The sequence below is a fragment of the Hylobates moloch genome, unplaced genomic scaffold (assembly GCF_009828535.3).
Source record: "Hylobates moloch isolate HMO894 unplaced genomic scaffold, HMol_V3 SCAFFOLD_3, whole genome shotgun sequence".
Taxonomy (NCBI): domain Eukaryota; kingdom Metazoa; phylum Chordata; class Mammalia; order Primates; family Hylobatidae; genus Hylobates; species Hylobates moloch.
Window position 1 is genome coordinate 35,079,041 of NW_026652278.1, and position 19,175 is coordinate 35,098,215.

Consider the following 19,175-nt stretch of genomic DNA (forward strand, 5'->3'; position numbering starts at 1 on the left):
TGTGGGATGTGTCATTTGTGGGTCAGTGACTTTTCTTTTTACCCTTACTGCAGTTATTTTCAAAATGTGATTACAATATGCCTGCACTAGTAATTATAAAATACATCTCCCACGAGCATTCTCTCTACCTTCTTGTGATTTGTGACTTTTGATGCTTGTGACGCATTTGTGGCTTTTAGGTAGTACATGTGTCATAGATGTGCTGTAAGAGAGACTGAAAAGCATTGTTTCTCAATGTTTGTTGATATGGAAATGCAATATGATTTATATTTTTTAGTGGAAAGTACTGCAGTCAGTTTACATCCTAGAGGACGCACTTGTTCTGTCACATTATCAGTTGGGTTTACTTAGGGAAAAATGATAATTTCTTTAAGTGAATACGTGTCAATGTTAATGCATTTTGGTTTGTGAATGCCAACTCACTGAAATGGGTGCATCATCATAAAAAAGCACAAATCATGACCCCCTGAAAACAGGAAATCAGATCAACTTCCTTAAGGGAATGTGTGTTTCTTCTCAGTGGGAATAGCTTTTAAAACCTCATTATCCCTTTCTGCTTTTGTTGTGTAAACAGGTGGTTAATACATACACTCCAGGAAAGAAGATTTGGCTTGAAGGTGTGGTGACCACCTCAGCTGGAGGCACAAACAATCTATCCGATTCCTATGCTGCAGGATTCTTGTGAGTAACACTTGCAAGTTCACGCCCAGGGGCTTTCAGGAGGGAAGGACAGTGAATCTCTGGTATTGCTACTTATTCTGCCCATCCTAGGGGTGAGGCATGTTTCCCATTGAAAGTTCATTTCATTCATTCGTGTATGTCTTAAACCATTCAACAATGATCAACACCTTCTCTAGATATTAAAATCTCAGGCACAGGCATCAGAGCAAAGATTATAGTAAGTAATGGTAGTAACAGTAATAATTATAATAATAACAGCTTTATTGAATGTCTAAAGTTCAAAACAGTGTAAACAACACACATTTTCTAAGCCAATTTTCACTATAGTCTTGGGAGATAGGTAACAATAAGGCATGGTTTTTTCCCTCCAGAAAAAAAATATGATTGGTGGAACTGGGATAGGAGATAACTACATTCTAAAGCTGTAGGAGGTAAGTGCCGTAGTAATCATACTTTTAATGATACAGTGCTTACTGCTGTCTGAAGTGCTTTATTTATATTTCATAATTTAACAACCAATGAAATCGATGCTACTGCTTTTATAACAATTTAGTGAAATAGATGCTATTATTATCCCATTTACAGATGAGAAAACTGAAAGAGGTGAAGTAACTTATCCAAGATCACTCATTTAGTTAGTGGCACAGCTTGGACTCAAACCCAGGCAGTTTGCTCCAGAGTACAGCTTCTTTACCACTGCAGTAGACCACCTGCCTTTCTGCCTCACATGGTCTGTCTACAAAAGAAAAATGACAGACATGCAAAGGAATAAAGAATTTCTGTGACTGGGAGTATCAGGAAGGACTTCACGGAGGAAGTGGCATTTGAGTGAAGCAAATTTATTACTCTAATTTCTATAGGTGGGAGTCATGGTGATGGCAGAGGAGAGCCTTCTAGGCCCAGGAAACATTATAAGCAAAGGCACAGAGGAGCAGAGAATGACTAATGTGACTAAAGCCTTGTCATCTGCGAGGATGCAATGAGGACTGAGACTCAGGAAAGGGTTTACCACCAAATTACAGAAGGTCTTAAAAACTCGGTAGAGGAAGTGAGGCCTTGTTCTATATTCACAGCAAGCCACTGAAGATTGTGAAGGAGAAAGAGAGAGAGAGAGAAAATCTGGAGAATCTGACTTGTGTTTTAAAACATTGACTTTGTCAATGGTATTCACAAGAATTGGGAAGGAATGGGAAAATGAATTTGAAGGCTACTACAGTCGTCTGGAGAATGACTTAAGCCAGAAGCATAAGGGCCTCTCATTAGCCTGCCAGTGTCATGTGGCAGGGACAGACCCCTCAGGATCACTAAGTAAGTGACTTGTTCCTGCTCCAGTACAGTCCTGTGGCTTTGGATTTTTGACTGAGCAATGTCTTCCTAAGAACCATAGCTTTGCCCTCAGCTATGTGTTTTGCTACTAACAGCTGTTCTTAATTATGCAGCTTCCGTTCCCCTGTATAGAGGCAGCTTCTTTAATACATTAATGAAGGACAAATCAGGCCAGCCAAGTGGATTGCATTTACAGATGGAGTTCTGGCAAACACAGATGAAGAAAATGAGTCAGTGTAATTCATAGTGATACCTTGGGTCTTCCATTTCTGTGTTCTCAGCATCTAACATTGTGTAGCACAGACATTGTCAGCAAGCATGGTTCAAATACATGAAGTGGAGTGAGTCACCTTTGATATAGTGTCATTAAGAATCTTCTTTCAAAAGTACACTCCCAGCCAGGCACCGTGGCTCACGCCCGTAATCCCAACACTTTGGGAGGCCAAAGTCAGGAGTTTGAGACCAGCCTGGCCAACATGGTGAAACCCCATCTTTACTAAACATACAAAACTTAGCCGGGTGTGGTGGCATGCGCCTGTAGTCCCAGCTACTTGGGAGGCTGAGGCAGGAGAATTGCTTGAATCTGGGTAGCAGAGGTTGCAGTGAGCTGAGACTGCATTCCAGCCTGGGCAACAGAGCAAGACTCTGTCCCTCCCCCATGTCCCCCACAAAAAACCCCACAAAAGTACACTCCCACTCTCCACTGGCTTGATATGAGACCTGTTGAGTGAGTGAGAAGCCAGGGCATCAATGCTGCAGGGACCCCCTTGCAATCAGCAGAGGAATGGCATTTGCTCAGCACTCACTATAGGACGCTGCTGCAGGGCCCAGCAAGCAGCCCAGTTGTACTGAGTGGTTTTGTGAGCATTCTTCCCTTTAGGGAATGATATGAAATGAGAAATACTGCAGACCTTCATGGAGGAAGTTGGAAAAGAGAACTGCGTTTTCATGAGCATCAGCCAAATAGCCAGAGATCCCTACAGTCACTTTGCAGAACATGGATCAACATAGTTGTTTATATTCCAGTTGTAATTCAGATATCCAATGCTTAGTTGACACAGATCTGATGAAAACTAGTTTATTCTGCTCCTGATCACTCTTACCTCTTTGTCACCCATTTGGTCTCAACTCCACTGACAGCACCCAGCAATGTGCCCTTTGAGTCCAGTTCTCCAAGGGGCATAAATTGCTTCCTGTCAGGGGTTGGGGAGTAGGGGAGCAGTAAAGCATTCTAGGAAGCTCTAGGAGGCTAGCAAGAAATTGAAAAGAAGGCATTTTTCCAGCCATTTTGAAATGTTAATATATCACATAACTCCGAGTTCACCAGGACATATACGTGCATGGATGCATAAATCGGGATTCTCTGCTACCGAGTGTTCAAAAGTAGGGTTTCCCAGCTAGGGCTTTGAGATTCTTTGGTGAACCACAAATACTCTTGGCATGCTGCTGTGTCTCAAGCACCTAATAGTGTCTGGTACATAGTAGATATTCACCTTTAGTGGAGTGGAAAATAATGGCAGGGTAGCATCTTTGGTTAGATATACCAGTCATTTTATCAACTGTCTCTAGCTAAGCATAGAAAGGAGCCTGAGAAGACCATTGCTTTCCCTCTCTGAGGGGTCTTGTTATTATAGGAGGAAGATGAAGATAACTTTCATATTAACCATTCTATTCCTAAAGCCATGGGAAAGCAGTAGTTCTGGTTCTAGCCATTTTTGAATGCTCCAGATCCTGCATGTGCATATAGGGATGTAGGTTTGCAGGGAGGATGCATATTCTTAATTTCTTAAATATCTTTCTATACACTAGTAAAAACATCAGGTTTATGAATTGATATTTATTTGTTGAGTATATACTCTATGCAGGTCACTAAGCTAAGCTCTGTAGAGGCCAAAAGTAGAAATTTGATATGATTCTTTTAAATGTGTATACACAGGCATTTACATGGTCACACAAGCATTTTTTAATATCTTCTCAATTCTGAAAACAATGCCTAGCATTTAGCATTGACTAATGTTATTGAATAAATAATGAATGAGTAAACAAACGGGATCTTTTCACATATAAAAACACCAAGATAGAGCCCTGTATTGACATGAAGATGCTGCTAGATGGAGGGACTCACAGGTGATTATGCGTTTCTTCATTGTTTTGTTTCTTCCTTCATTTGACAAGCATAGGGATGGAAAGTTAAATAAGACAATTTGCTTTTAATATACTTGTTAGATATAGACCCTACTGTATTTGTGCCATTTCAATATAGAAAGAACACTACTTAGGAGGCGTTAGCCCACAATTCATGTTATAGTTCTACCACAGGACAGCCTTTGACAAGGTATTTCATAGTATGTCTCAGTGGCTAAAGGAAAAGCTAAACCTGTTATCTTGATTTTATAGGATTACCAAATTAATAAAAATTATGAAGGCAAGTAGCTTGCTTAGCCATGTTGTGTTCCAAAAGTAATTTCAATTCCCTGGGTCACAATGTTCCAATTTGAAGAACAACAACAAAAATGATTCTACTATATTACAGTCAGATTTCCCTTTTGATTTAAAACTTTTGTTTTGCTTTGCTTTTTGTTTTATTTTTATAACTCTAATTGTCAGTAAATATTTGTTAGTTTTTTTGAGAATAAAATATAATTGTAAATGTAAAAAAACATTTGAATATAGGAATAATATTTATTCACAATATAAAAATTAGCAATGCTCTTTATTCCAGCAAGGAAAAAACTTAATTCTTCAAGTCACGGGTTTGGAGCTCCATATGGTTTCAGATTTGGGAAATCATAACTATGCGTAATTTTCCCCAGTGTGCTGAATGGTGATTCTCAAAGTTCCGAGAATCTAATTTTATCCAGACAGATTTCAAGTCAACAGAGTATTGAGTACCTACAGTGTGCCAGGAATGGTGATGGGTGTTTGCGGTACAAGTTCAGACATTGTGTCTATGCTTGATGAACTCAGAACTGACAGAGGAAAGGTAGAGAAATAAGTTAAGTGATTGTTTCTGTGGACTTTCTGAGGGTATGAATAAGAGATCTGGGGAAGTACAGAGGAAGGTACCACTGTTGGCTGGGGCAGCAGAGTTTAGAATAAAATGACACTTGCTTTGGAGATTAATATATGAGAAGAAATTTGCCAGATGAAAAGGGGTAGGTTCAAAGAAGAGTGGAAGGGAATTCTAAGCAGAAGTTAAAACATGTATAAGGAGTTGGGTAAGTGTGAGAAGGCAATGTGTATTTGGGTAGCCAAGAGTAGTTGCATGTGTCTTGGAGCCTGTGGGAAATGGGGTCTAGGGTGAGAGAAGATGGGGAAGAGGTGACAGATAAAGCTGGACACACATATGTTTAGGACAAGTTGTGAAATGCCTTATCTTTCATATAGAGAAGACTGAATCTCTAAGCCACATTTATTCTATGTATTATTACAAGTAGAAGTTTCCCTAAGTTTCAGAAGTAGGAAGAGAAATAGAACCCCAAATGAATGCATGAATGGATGAATGAGCTAAATGTGTAATAATGAAGGCAGAGTCAGCAGTGTTGGAAGAACCAAGAGGGCAGTATTTTTGAAGGATGGCATGCCCTGGAAAATGGGTGTTTGGCATAGTGGGATAGATGGTAAATATGTGAACAGTGCAGGTCCTCCACTGCAAAATATGTGTGATGGTAACATACTTGAATCCCTGAATAGTTACTTATAGTGCCAAGGAAAATTATTATTGCATTGACTACTGACAGTGATATATGAGGGTTGCTAATGACTAGACTATATTTGCATAGGTCATAGGAGTATATGAGTTAGAGTTCTGTTAAAGGTGCATGTTCAGGGACAGGGTATAAGCAGGGGAGTTTGAGGGATGGAATGCACAATGTGTGCTCTTCTGTAATTGTGTGTCCTCTGGCCAGGAGGGATATTAGGCTTACAAATGGCCAGGGTGTTCATTTGTTAGTATTTCAAGAATAAAAAGTTAAGTCATTAACAATAAACTATTGAATGATCAAGGGCGGTTCATTTTACTCCCCTAGACCTCTGTTTCTTTTTCTATCAAATGAAGACGTTGGATTTGATAATCTCTAAAATATATCACAGCTGTGAACTTAATGCTTAAAATAACCCTCTTTAAAGTACTAGGTAAATTTGGTGACTGGAGATTGGTGTATATGTGTATATAGCAGCCAATCTCTATAGAGCTTGTTATATGCCATTTAAAAAATGTATTGATGTAGTTCTTTTTCTCTGCCTTTTAGATGGTTGAACACTTTAGGAATGCTGGCCAATCAGGGCATTGATGTCGTGATACGGCACTCATTTTTTGACCATGGATACAATCACCTCGTGGACCAGAATTTTAACCCATTACCAGTAAGTGTGGGATAAAGATTCCCAAGTCCTTTTCCATATCATTCAGTTCTTTTGATCATGCCTTGTTCCATACTAGGAGAATATTTTTCCTCTTGCTGTTACCAGTTAATTTCATTCATTGAACAGAAACATTCTTGTCTTTGTTTCCTTGATCCATTTCACAGACTTTTGGCTTCAACACACACACACACACACACACACACACACACACACACATCTGTTCATTCACTCACTTTTATATATACACATACATACGTATGTGCAGTATGCAATATACATATATTCATTTATATATATTTGTATATTTATTACTATTGTTTTAACAATCCAGGCCGGGCATGGTGGCTCACGCCTGTAATCCCAGCACTTTGGGAGGCCGAGGCGGGCAGATCACGAGGTCAGGAGATTGAGACCATCCTGGCTAACATGGTGAAACCCCATCTCCACTAAAAATACAAAAAATTAGCCGGGTATGATGGCGGGCACGTGTGGTCCCAGCTACTCGGGAGGCTGAAGCAGGAGAATGGCGTGAACCCGGGAGGCAGAGCTTGCAGTGAGCCAAGATGGCGCCACTGCACTCCAGCTGGGGCGTCGGAGCGAGACTCCGTCTCAAAAAAAAAAAAAAAAAAAAAATTCCTTGTGCAGTTGAGATTCCCCATCTACTTGTGGCCTGTTTGAACTCTGCTTGAGAGTGAATTTTTCCAGATTGTTTTATTTTAATGCTAATAGGAGACATTAGTTAACATCAAATGCAACATGTTGAAAGCAGATGGGGGAGTGTTATCCAAGATCAGACACACTAGGAACCCATCTCTTGAGGAGTGGCTGAAGTGCAATTACAGTTAGATGATGAGCCCTGTGTGACAATGAGGAGATTTACCAAGAGCGTCAACTTCTCTAGGAAAGAAAAGGAAAGAGAAGAACAAACTAGAATGGCAAAAGCAGAAATATGGATTTGTCTAGTCACCTTATTGGCCAATCAGAGAAATTCCACGGACCAGAAAAGCTATGCTTATCAGAAATATTACACGGGTTATCCTTTATCACAGAAGTCATGGTCATAACAAAAGATCAGACTGCTCTCATCAAGTCATAGAATTTCAGAGCTGGAATCCCTCTTTGAGATGATCCAATTCCACCTCATTTAACTGAGGGACTGCTAGCTAGGGGAGGGGCAAGGAGGTGGGACATGTAGGGCTAGCCCTAGAACCTGTTTCTGTGCCCTGGTTCGGTGCTTTTTCTACAGAACTACTTGTTGCCCTGGGGCCCACAATAAACAAACCCAAACTGGAACCAGTGAGCATTCCTACCACTTGCCTCTCTCTGCCTATTTCTACCACTCCCTCCATTCCCCAAGCCCTGAGTTAGGAAGCTTCCAAGCCCGGAGCAGAGAACAGCTCAGTACCCACAGCACCAGTTCCACGTCTCAATTACAACCAAGTAATTATTGTATCACTTGGTGTACATGACTCCAAAAATACAGTGAAATCACAAAGAGTAAAACTAACTAGCATAGTTGCTTACATTTGCTGGACTAGAGTACCTCTCCCAAGATACATGTGTGGGAGACTGGGGTGGAAAGGGGTAAAAAGAGAGTTTTCAGTATGGAACCATAGAGGATTGTTTTGTTTTGTTTTTGCAGAAATAAAATAATTTTAAAAGTATCTATGAAATGTAATCACTAAACAAATAAAATGGCACACAGAAATAAATATTTATTGAACATCAGGCACTGGAGAGGACTAGTAATAGATAAGTGAATCAACAAATAAGAGAGCACTGCTTGGGCCCTTTAGGGTACATGTGCAGGAAAGGCTTCTCTGGGAAGGTTATTCTCTGAGAAGAACCAGCTATGCAGATTCACAAAAGAACTTTCCAGGCTAGGGAAGAAACTAACACAAAAGCTCTGAGGCAGGAACAAACTTGGCACGTTTGAGGAAACACAAGAACACTAGGGTGACCGGGGCATGATGAGGAAGGGGGAGAAGTTGGAAATGGGGTAGGCAGGAGTCATATCACCTAGGGCTTTGTAAGCTGAAAGGAGTTGACTTGTAAATAGTATGAAAAGCCTTTGGAAGGCCTAATTAAGGAAGTAACATAATCTAACTTACATTTTAAACAGATTACCCTGGCATAATTAACGCATCAAATGTTAGTTATAAAAGATGCAGATAATACTTAACAATGTACAGATCACTTTCATAAATGGCATCTACAATGCTCTGAACACTTCCCTCTGTCCTTCTTTTTCCTTTCTTTCCTTTTTTCCTTTATTTCTTTCAGCACTCATTCAAATTTCATTCACTCTTCTTGATCATATACTATGTGCTGATTGCTGTTCCTGGCAATGGGCCACTGTGGGGAACTAAAAAGACAAGGTTGCTGAACTCTTGGAGTTTACAATGTAGTGAACTGTACTGAGAAATGGAAAATAAATAAACATAAATCAGAGAATTGCAATTTGTCATAATTGCTCTGAAAAGAACCTGGTGAGATGAATATGACTATTTATACTTATTTTGCTAAAGAGAAACTAAGGTTCTGTGACATTATTGAGTGACTTATCCAAGGTCAGACGAATAGTAAGAAAGCTGGAACTCAGAGTTTTCCAGTTCTCAATTGTGTTTTCTTTTCACTGGACCACACTATTTCTTATGGTAGCCTCTTAGATGTCTTTGCTGTGTCTGAGGCCAACATTGCCTTAGAATTGAGTCTGGAAATGAAAACAGGCATGTTGGGAAATTGCAGAGAAGAAAACAGGCTGGAAAAAGATGGTCTTTGGGTGACTAGACAGGCTTCATTTCCAGAGTTGGACAAACTTGGATTCCATATCAACCCTCTTTGGACCTTTGCATGGCCATGTGTAAATTAAGGATGTCAGTCCTCATGGCTTTGTCCTTCTCAAATGAGAGTTGCTGCCAGTGACTTTCTTTAAAAGCATGCCACAAAAGACCTCAGTTGATACATGGTGGAGCAGAGCTCATAGAAGTTCATAGGAAGAGAAAACAAGTTCCACTGATTCAGCACAAAGACTCAAATGATCTGGGCAGCTGTATTTCTGGAAACACCAAGCTATAATAAAGAAACTGTATGTAAAAGCACTTAAAAAGGTAGTAGGCTTTCTTTTTATCTTTCTTTGCACTAATAAATTCTGCACCTTATAAGTAGAGAACTTGGCAGCTGGGAGAGTGTCCTAGGTCTCTCCTGGAAGGAATTTACAAGGCTAGACCAGAACACCAATCTGACACACACTGCCAGCAGGCCCCTGGAATGTGTAATGGAGACAGACCTGGGAATCATACTGGTTGCCACTTCAGAGAGTTGTGCAACTGATAACTGAACACTGCCAATAAAAACTTGTGGATTTTACATTGTGATTAAATCTTCAAGAGAGTTTGTTAAGCGCTTAGGGGATTACTGAGTTGCATTTTGCCTCCCAAAACCAGTACTCTTGAATGAATTCAGAAAAAGTGAGCTTCCTGGCCTTATGGCTCTTCAACCCATATCCCATTTTACCCCTCCCCCTGCCCAGTCAATTTTAATCCCAGTTTGTGGCATTCTAGCCTAGCTCTGGCAGGACGATTTCAATAGCCCCAATCTAAGGTAAGAGAGAATATGAGGATAGCTCTTTAGAAGAGAAATTTGTCCTTAGAAAAGATCATTTTCAAATATACCCCATGTTCTTCATGGTTATTCCTCCAGAAAAGTGCCACCCACCTCCTGCTGTGACATTTTCCTTCTCCTGGGAGGAGAATATTTAGTTCAGCCGTGCTTCTTCACTCGACTCCCACTCCCTTCCCCTGGCCCCCCCAACACTGGGAAAGAGGGGACGTGTGAGTCTCCACAGCCGGTCAGTCAGTCACGGGCTCCCTTGGGAGTAGGCGATGTTTGTGCAGAAGAGATCTGCACATTTGGTGGACATAGTCCAGACCCCACCAGTCATGGGCATTTCTCCTCAGAGAGGGTTTTGGAATTTAGCTTGCTGCTTTTTTTAAGAGCTTGATTTACAAAGCTTTCAGGGAAAGGAATGGTGAATTACTAGTCGACATCTTCTTAACTCCCACACTAGGCTGTCTTCACACAATTCAATTCAAAAAGCATGGACACCTCAGTTGTGTCTGGCTTCGTGCTTGGCATTCTAGGGACATGCACATAAATTCATCTGTGGAACTAATAATCCCACAAACTAATATGTTTGTGGGACTACAGTTTAGTCCTCTCTTTGGAATAAAATAAAAAGCTAGATCACATTGGATTGCCTTTTCCACAGTGGGCACAGTGGCATGGAAATTTACTGCCAGCGTGCTTTTTTGCCTGCTTTCCCTGATAAATAATATACATTCAATTCAGCCCAGTGCACACTTTTTGAGTGCCTGCTGTGCACATTGTTCTGGAATATAGTCATTGGTCATGGATTGGAGTAGAACTCACTAGTCTATGGTGAGATTGAACCTGTGGTTGCAGTTCCCATAGCAACGTGCTCTGAGCCAAGCCATCGCTGTTCAGATATCATTTGACCATCAGAAGGAAACTCTAACTCTTACTGGTGCCTGCCTAGCACAGTTGATAAGCCTATGACAAGATCCTAGGACAAAATCCTAGATGCTCCATCCTTGTTTCCCTCCAAAGTGTTAGACAATGCCCAGTATGCACTGCCGAGCCATGGTGTGGACACAGGGCTTAAATCTCTCCCTGTGTAGAGCAAGGACACCCAGTTATAAACCTATGTTCCATTGATGCTGGATTGATACAAGAACACCACCTGAGGCCAGGCACAGTGGCTCACGCCTGTAATCCCAGCACTTTGGGAGGCCGAGGCGGGCGGATCATGAGGTCAGGAGATTGAGACCATCCTGGCTAACATGGTGAAACCCCGTCTCTAGTAAAAATACAAAAAACTAGCCAGGCATGGTGGTGGGCGCCTGTAGTCCCAGCTGCTCGGGAGGCTGAGGCAGGAGAATCGCTTGAACCTTGGAGGTGGAGGTTGCAGTGAGCCGAGATCGTACCACTGCACTCCAGCCTGGGCGACAGAGTGAGACTCTGTCTCAAAAAAAAAAAAAAAAAAAAAAGAAGAAGAACACCACCTAATTAGAAGGCATCATAGGAAACAGCAGGAGCCTGGAACTATGGTAAGATTCATGAGTTCTAGTTCTAGCTCTGCCATTAATTAGATGTGTATCTTGGTATTCCAGTTTTCCCATCACTTAAATTGGGATAAAAATGCCACCGCTACCTCCAGAAGTTACTGTTACAATCTTTGAGAAAATTAGGTATAAAAATAGGATTCTGATTTGGTATATATACATACATGTAGAAAATTACTGGAAGGGACTACATCTAAATGTTAAAAGTGGTTTTCTTTGGGTGGTAAGATTACAGGCAGTTTTTATTTTCTTATGTGAATTTTTTGTATGTAAAATTGCTGCAATCAGCATTATTGCTTTTAAGATCTTAAAGAAGGCCTGTTTTTCAAAGAAAAAAGAGCATTTCAAAAGGATTGTGTTTAAATAGCTATGCAAATGTTCACTTATTATTCATGTTTCACTTATTCATAAACACTTACTGCATTCATGCTATGTGCTAGATACTATGCTAGACACTAGAGACACTGTCCTGCCCTCAAGGAGCTTACAGTAGAGATAGGGAGATAGACAAGTTAGCAGGGACTGTAACAGAAGCCCTGTAGTGTATTAGAAGAGGAGTACAGAAGTCAGACTGGGTGGAGGGCAGGCATGGGGCATCAAGGAAGGCTTTCTGGGGGAAACAATGCGTGAGCTGAATCTTTAAAAAGGGCCAGTTAGCCATAGGAAGAAGAGTTTGGGGTCTGGGGAGGAGCTTCCAAACAGAAGCAGTAGTATATTTAAGGTACAGAGGCATTAATTTTCCAGTGAGTCATGTTAGATGGGTTAGGAAAAATTAAGAAAACTTTTCCCATTGCTGTCCAGTGGCCACACAGGGTGTATGAAAATTAAAGAATTTCAAAGCTACAGACCTGGAGGTGGTAGGGCGGGGGAGGGACAAAACCCAGCCAAACCAGCCTGTGACCTGTTTCTTGGTGAAGCTGCCTTTCTCTTTCTTTTCTTTCCCGTGGGAGCCATCAGGAAGATGAAAGAAGCAGAGTGTACCTGTTTAGGGGTAGCTGTGATGTGAAACCCAATGCTCCCATTAGGGGCCCTGACAAAGACTTCACCATGTGCAGCCGTCCTTTGTGGGAACCTGCGGCTGCTGAGAGAAGGGCATCCTTGGCTGCAGGATCAATCACTGAGACTCAGGCTGGCTCCACGTCAGTGGCCGAAGTGCCTGGGCTGCATGCCCAGGGAACATGACTTGCTTCTTTTCTCCTCTGTGTCTTTAAACCCTGGCTGCTCAAATCAGAGTCTGTGCTCTGCACTATCTGACAGGAAGGCAGTTATTTTGCCCCTAATGCTTTCACTTAGACGCTCCTCTGATTTTCTACTAGGAGTTCTCCTCTCTTGCTTATTTATCAGCCTGAGCGGTGTGCACAGGATGTCGGCAACAACACTAGCAGTTGTAACAGCTCACGCCGATACAAGCCCTCTTGGGAAATAGAAAGCACTCTAGACCTAAAATCAGAAGGTGCAAGCTCAAAATGCACACTACAATTTTCTAGTTACATGAGTCTTAATTTATTCCTCTGTGAAATGGGACTAACTGTGCTGGTGTTAGAGACAGGGGAGTATTTGAATGTACTGCTTAAAAGTATTGGCTTTGGAATCTGACTGACCTGAGTTTCAAAACCAGCTCTACCACTTGCTAGCTATATGTCCTTGGATTTATAAGCATCAATAAACATCAATTTCCTCTCATAAAATGGAGACAGTAATAGTATCTACCTCAGAGGGTTGTTGGAAAGATTAAACGAGCCAATGCATATGTATCTTTTACCACATAGTAAATACTGAATAAATGTTAATCACTATTATTATTTATAAAGTCACTTTGTTAAAATTCTGTAAGTCACAATAATTATCATTAATAACCTGAATATAACTGTGGTAAGATAATAAACATTTGATATCAAATATATATTTGATATGTATTTGATATATATTTGATACATTTGATACCAAATATACATTTGATATATAGTTGATATACATTTGATATTTAGATATCTGGAAATCAATTCAAGCAATGATGACTAAAGGATGAAAAGTAGATTTTTTGGTAAAAGTAATTTAACTTTTTATAATCTTCTAGCAACTTAACTAGAAAATAAGAAGAACAAAAAAGGAAAACTATGATTCCTTCACTTAAGAGGAATTGACTGCAATGGTTAAAGACAAACTAAAAATTACATTTTATTTCCCTCTGGAGAAGATGCTGGCAATCTTTCCCAGTGAAGGCAATTAAGGCAGTAACCAGGCTGCAATACGAGCCCCAACACCTTCATTTGGTATTTATAAATGGCCCAATAAGCCCTGGAAACCATGATATGTCACATCAAAGTGCTAATGACAGCACATTATGTGAATCACTGAGAAGCAACAATTGAAAATCCCACTCTGCCATCAGCCATTTATATTGTTCCCAGATTGTAATACTGAGGGATTACAGCTACAGCAAATTGTGTGGCCTCCTAAATAAATTAGGGAGAAGAAGCAATTATAGTCTCCCTGCACTTGAGTTTAGGAACATGATTTGCCATCCTTGAAGCAACGTGCAGACAGTGAGGAGCAAGGTCAGCTCTGGAATGAGAAGAAATGCACTCACCTAACCTCATCAGCTTACTGAAAACACGAAACGATTATCTAAAAATGACCTGAGAAGAAAGAGAGGGAGGGAGGGAGGGAGGAAGAAAAAAGAAAGGAAAGAAGGAAGAGGAAAAAAAGAAATGCCCTTTGGTAGGTTGGAAGGCACTTTTGTGAATGCCACAATATGACAAATTTAAGAATATTTCATTTTAAAGACTATATTTGCAAACATTAAGGGCACAACGATGTCTGGTTGTGACCTGTAGGAACCAAAAAATAAGCCACTGATAGAACCAAGATAATACATTATGTTTTTTTCTAACTCAGTTATGGTCTTGTGCTTGTTTAAATAAAAGCAAAAGTCTTTATTAAAAAATAGAACAAATAAAATTAATTCTGCTTTTTAATTCTTATTTAAATGTACCACACTATAAGATTTTTTTTTTTTAAATATGTCAGTCATTAGATACCTCACTTACTAACTTTCAACTATTATCACTCTCTGCTTATTTCATCCTTGATTCGGTTTTAAGCATTGAAAGGATTCAATAGAACACACCATTTTTACTTACCCTAAATTTGACGGCAGAAGACCTGCCTTCTATTCTAAAATTCACCCTCATCTTCTTGTCACAATCCTTATAGCGTTTCTTTGTTAGAGCAGTGGTTCTCAAGCCTGGCTGAACATTATAGTCACCTAGGGAGCTTCTTAAAAATACCTGTGCTTAGGCACCAACCCCAGAGAATCCTGTTCAAGTTGATCTGTAGAGGATCCCAGGTGTTGATATTTTTTTAAAGTCCAAGTGATTCTAATGTGAAGCCAGAATTGAGAACTGTATTAGAGGTTTATGTTGCCCTGATTAAATTATTAACTACCTTTTTATTTTTCTCTACTCCTCTATACTCAACTCTTGCTTCAATTTTTGAGATATTAACAAAATATTTAGTACTGTCTATCATTCATTCATTTGACAACTATTTATTGAGTATCTAGTATGTGCCAGACACTTCTAGATTCTGATGAAATGGAGGTGAAGGGGAAAGACAAGATCCCTGTCCTCACTGGAGGTTATAGTCTAGAAGAGGAGACTAAAAATAAACAAGTAAACTAACAATTAATTACAAAATTCAGAATGCTGTGTAGGAAGCTAAGTTGAATAATGAGGAGGGGAGGCTTCTTTAGAAAGTGTGGCCAGGGAGGTCTTCACTGAAGAGGCAGCCATTAGAGAGGCTGGTGGAAGAGCAGAGCATCGCTCAACAGGAACAGTATCTGCAAAGGCTGCAGTGGGGGAAAGACACTCAGTCACACATCAGAGGTCACACAGTGTCTCTAAGACCAACCTGAGGTATGGTCCACCCACAGCCAGGCACAGAAGCAGGCAGCACTGCTCAGCAAAGTTTACCGCAAGCTCCCTGCACCTGATGCTCTATCCTGCCCTTGCCACCAGCACTTGGCAAACTTCATTGCTTCCTGTTTATTGCCCTTTATACAAATAATAGTGTTGTATCTCACTGTCTGGCCATTTATCTGGGATCCCTGACTGAACTTAGTGCCTAGAGTTTCCCTGTCACTGGCCCAACCATCCCCATTTACACTCTCTGTCACCTGTCATCAGACTTTAAAACGAGAATGGCAGAACATTTGGTGGTTTATTACACTATTCCGTTTTTTAGTATGTTTACAAATTTCACCGATAATTCTTTTTAATATCTTTGTTCGAGAACCTTATGACATACACTAAAACAAAGCACTGTTGTAGTTTCTGTAGAACATAAAAAATAATGTTAGATTCCTTCTCTCCATGTTTATAATCTGTGTTGGGTGACATAAAGCCTTGCAGAGAGAGTTAATAGATGATGGATGTGTATGTTAAAGTCTCTCTTGTTCACTCATTATCCCCAGAGCCTAACATAAGGTGCCTTGCATAGGAAGTACTCAATAAATATTTGTGAAAATAAGAGAGGGAGGAAGGGATCCAAGTGATCATTAGACAATAGGTTTTTTAGATGTCTGAGGTAGGAGATATTACTACTGGCTGGAAGGGAGGAGCTAAAGGGAAGAATTAGGAAAGACTGTGTAACAAGACGTCATTGGCTGACATTTGTAATATTAGTTACCCGAATAATACATGTTCCTGAGAAGGCTCCTTACCCCAGGGCACCACAATGAGGTGACAGCAGGAAGGAAGGAAGGCCTCGGGATAGAAGGCTCACCAACTGGAAGACCAGGAGTTCTGGATCTGATTCCAGTTTCTGACACCAACTCACTCATTGTAGGGCACTGGGCACTCTTGGTCTGTCTCTAATGTAGAGGTTGAATTGGACAATCTGAGGTTCCCTTCAGCTCTGAAGTTTTCTGATTCATTTCAATATGTTATTTCCATACCACTGTCTTCAGATGGACCTCCCAGCTGAACCTAAATTAATAAAATCTTTTAAAATAAAACTGCACTGCTTCCCTTTGAAACCATTCAGGAAATAAAGCTTTTTTCTTCAAGGCTCCTGTAGCCTTGTTATAGTACTTACGACTGTCTTTCATTGTTAGAATTGTTGGGGTCCATCTACTACTAAATTCTCAGTCATTATTGTTTCAATTATTTTGTCGATTCCTTTCTCTTTCTTCTCCTTCTAGTTTGTTACACCTTTTGTAGTTGTCCCACAGTCCTCAGATATGCTGCCCTGTTTTAGTCAGTCTTTATTCACTTTGCTGTTCAATTTGGGAGATTTCTATTGATATATCCTCAAATTCAGAGACTATTTCCTCAGCTATGTCCAGTCTACCAATAATCTTATCAAGGGTATTCTTCATTTGTGTTATAGTATTTCTGATCTCTAGCATTTTTTTTTTTTTAGTTTTCTTAGGATATCCATCTCTCTGCTTGCATTGCTCATCTGCTTTTGCATGCTATTTGCTTTCTCCATTAGAGCCTTTAGCATATTAATAATAGCTGTTTTTAATTCCTGTTCAGATAATTTCAGCATCCCTGCCATGTCTAATGTTTGCTCTGTTTCTTCAAACTGTGTTTTTTGCCTTCAAGTGTGCCTTGTAATTTATCTGGATAGCTGTGATGTATCAGGTAAAAAGAACAATTGTAAATAAGCCTTTAGTAATATGGTGGTAAGGTATGGGGGGAGAGGAAGCATCGTATAGTCATATGATTAGGTCTCAGACTTTTTGTGAGCCTGTGCCTTTGGACTGTGAACTTCACAAGTGTTTTTCAGTATTTTTCTTCCCCCTTTTGGTGAACAGGGTGGCTAGAGTGGGCTGGAGTTGGTATTTCCCTTCTCCTGCATGGAAGGCTAGAGCTGACTGGAGTTGGGTATTTCCTTTCACTTAGGTCAGTTAGGCTCTGATAATACCCCAACAGGTTAGGCTATGGTTAACTAGTTTCTCCTGAGGGAAGAACTTGTTAAGAACAGAGGCCAGGCATGGTGGCTCACACATGTAATCCAGCACTTTGGGAGGCCAAGGGGGCAGATCACAAGGTCAGGAGATGGAAACCATCCTGCCCAATATGGTGAAACCCAGTTTCTACTAAAATACAAAAAATTAGCCTGGCATGGTGGTGTGCACCTGTAGTCCCAGCTACTCAGGAGGCTGTGGCAGGAGAATTGCTTGAACCCGGGAGGCGGAGGTTGCAGTAAGCCAAGATCGAGCCACTGTACTCCAGCCTGGCAACAAAGCAAGACTCTGTCAAAAAAAAAAAAAAAAAAAAACACAACAAAACAACAACAAAAAAAACAAAACAGAGTGCTCTGGCATATTTCAAAATAGTTCCTTTCCCCTTGCCCCTACTGAAGCATGAAGAATTTTTGCCCAGTATTTGCTGTGAGATCCTGGTTGAGCTCCTGGAGGTAAAACTCACAAAAATGTGGGGGTTCTCCCAATGACTGAGTCCCCTGGGAGTTGCAAACTCTCAAACTTGTCCACACTGAGCCTCCAGCACAGTCACAGTTCAGGTTGTCTGCTGCAGTATGCCATGACTCCCTGTATTTGTCTGTCTGTCTTTCCAATTTTGGGGGCAGTGGTTTGCCCTGTGTCCTCACCTCTCTAATGGATCCAAGAAATATTGTTGATTTTTCAGACTGTTCAGCTTTTTATTTATTGTTCAGAAGGAATGGTGACTTCTAAACTCCTCACATATGGAAGTGGAAACTAGAAGTCCAAAAATCTGTGTGTTGTCTTTTTATTTTCTTGATGGTGTCCTTTTAAGCACAAAAGGTTTTAATTTTGATGAACTCTAATTTATCTATTTTTTGGTCATTTGTATTTTTGGTGTTCAATTCAAGGCCACAAAGATCTACTCCTATTTTTTCTCCTAAAAATTTGTATAGTTTTAGCGCTCCTATCTTTAGGTCTTTGGTCCATTTGAGTTAATTTTTGTACATGATATGAGGTAGAGATTCAACATCATTCTTTTGCATGTAGATACAGTTGTCCCAATACCATTTGTTGAAAAGACTATTCTTTTCCCATTGAATTGTCTTGGCATTTTTATTGAAAATTAAGTGACCATAGATGTAAGGGTTTATTTCTGGACTTTAAATTTTATTCCATACATCTTTATGTCTACCTTTATACATATGTGTATATGTACAGTAATCAAGAGAGTATGGCCAATACCATAATCTCTTGATTACTGTAGCTTTATATTAAACTTTGAAATTGGAAAGTGTGAGCGAGTGCAAAAATGAATATGTTCTTTTTCAAGACTGGTTTAGTTACTACTTTCAGTTTTGAGTGGTGTGACAGCTGCTCACACCTCAACCAAATGAATTTCCAATGTTTTCAGCCCTTCCAAAGCCCCATGTCAGGTGGTAAGTTCATAATTACTGACATCATCTATTTCAGCTTTCAGTAAGCACAACCACATTGCATTTGGGTTAGGATCACAGGGCTTGCTATCCCATTGTCATAATAAACATCCTTTCCCTCACCCTCCTTGAGAAAGTGACCAACAGCCAAGGTACCATTTTGGTGACTTGTTTCAATCCTATCACTGTTTGCCTCCAAATAATTAGTTCTACTTTTGTTCATTAACAATAGGACACTGGGGAGCCCTTACGCCTCAGCATCACTCACTGTTT

The 19,175-nt window shown here is 40.3% G+C and overlaps 1 protein-coding gene across 3 annotated transcripts in view; it reads left to right on the forward strand.

Moving 5' to 3' along the window:
- The window catches only part of HPSE2 (heparanase 2 (inactive)), a 786,995-nt gene that overhangs the window by 623,987 nt on the left and 143,833 nt on the right, over positions 1 to 19,175 (forward strand). For all 3 annotated transcript variants that reach the window (XM_032134711.1, XM_032134691.2, XM_032134716.2), the window contains 2 exons: positions 575 to 681; positions 6,258 to 6,372. In XM_032134711.1, coding sequence (XP_031990602.1) covers positions 575 to 681; positions 6,258 to 6,372 — 222 coding nt within the window. The remainder of the gene's footprint in view (positions 1 to 574; positions 682 to 6,257; positions 6,373 to 19,175) is intronic.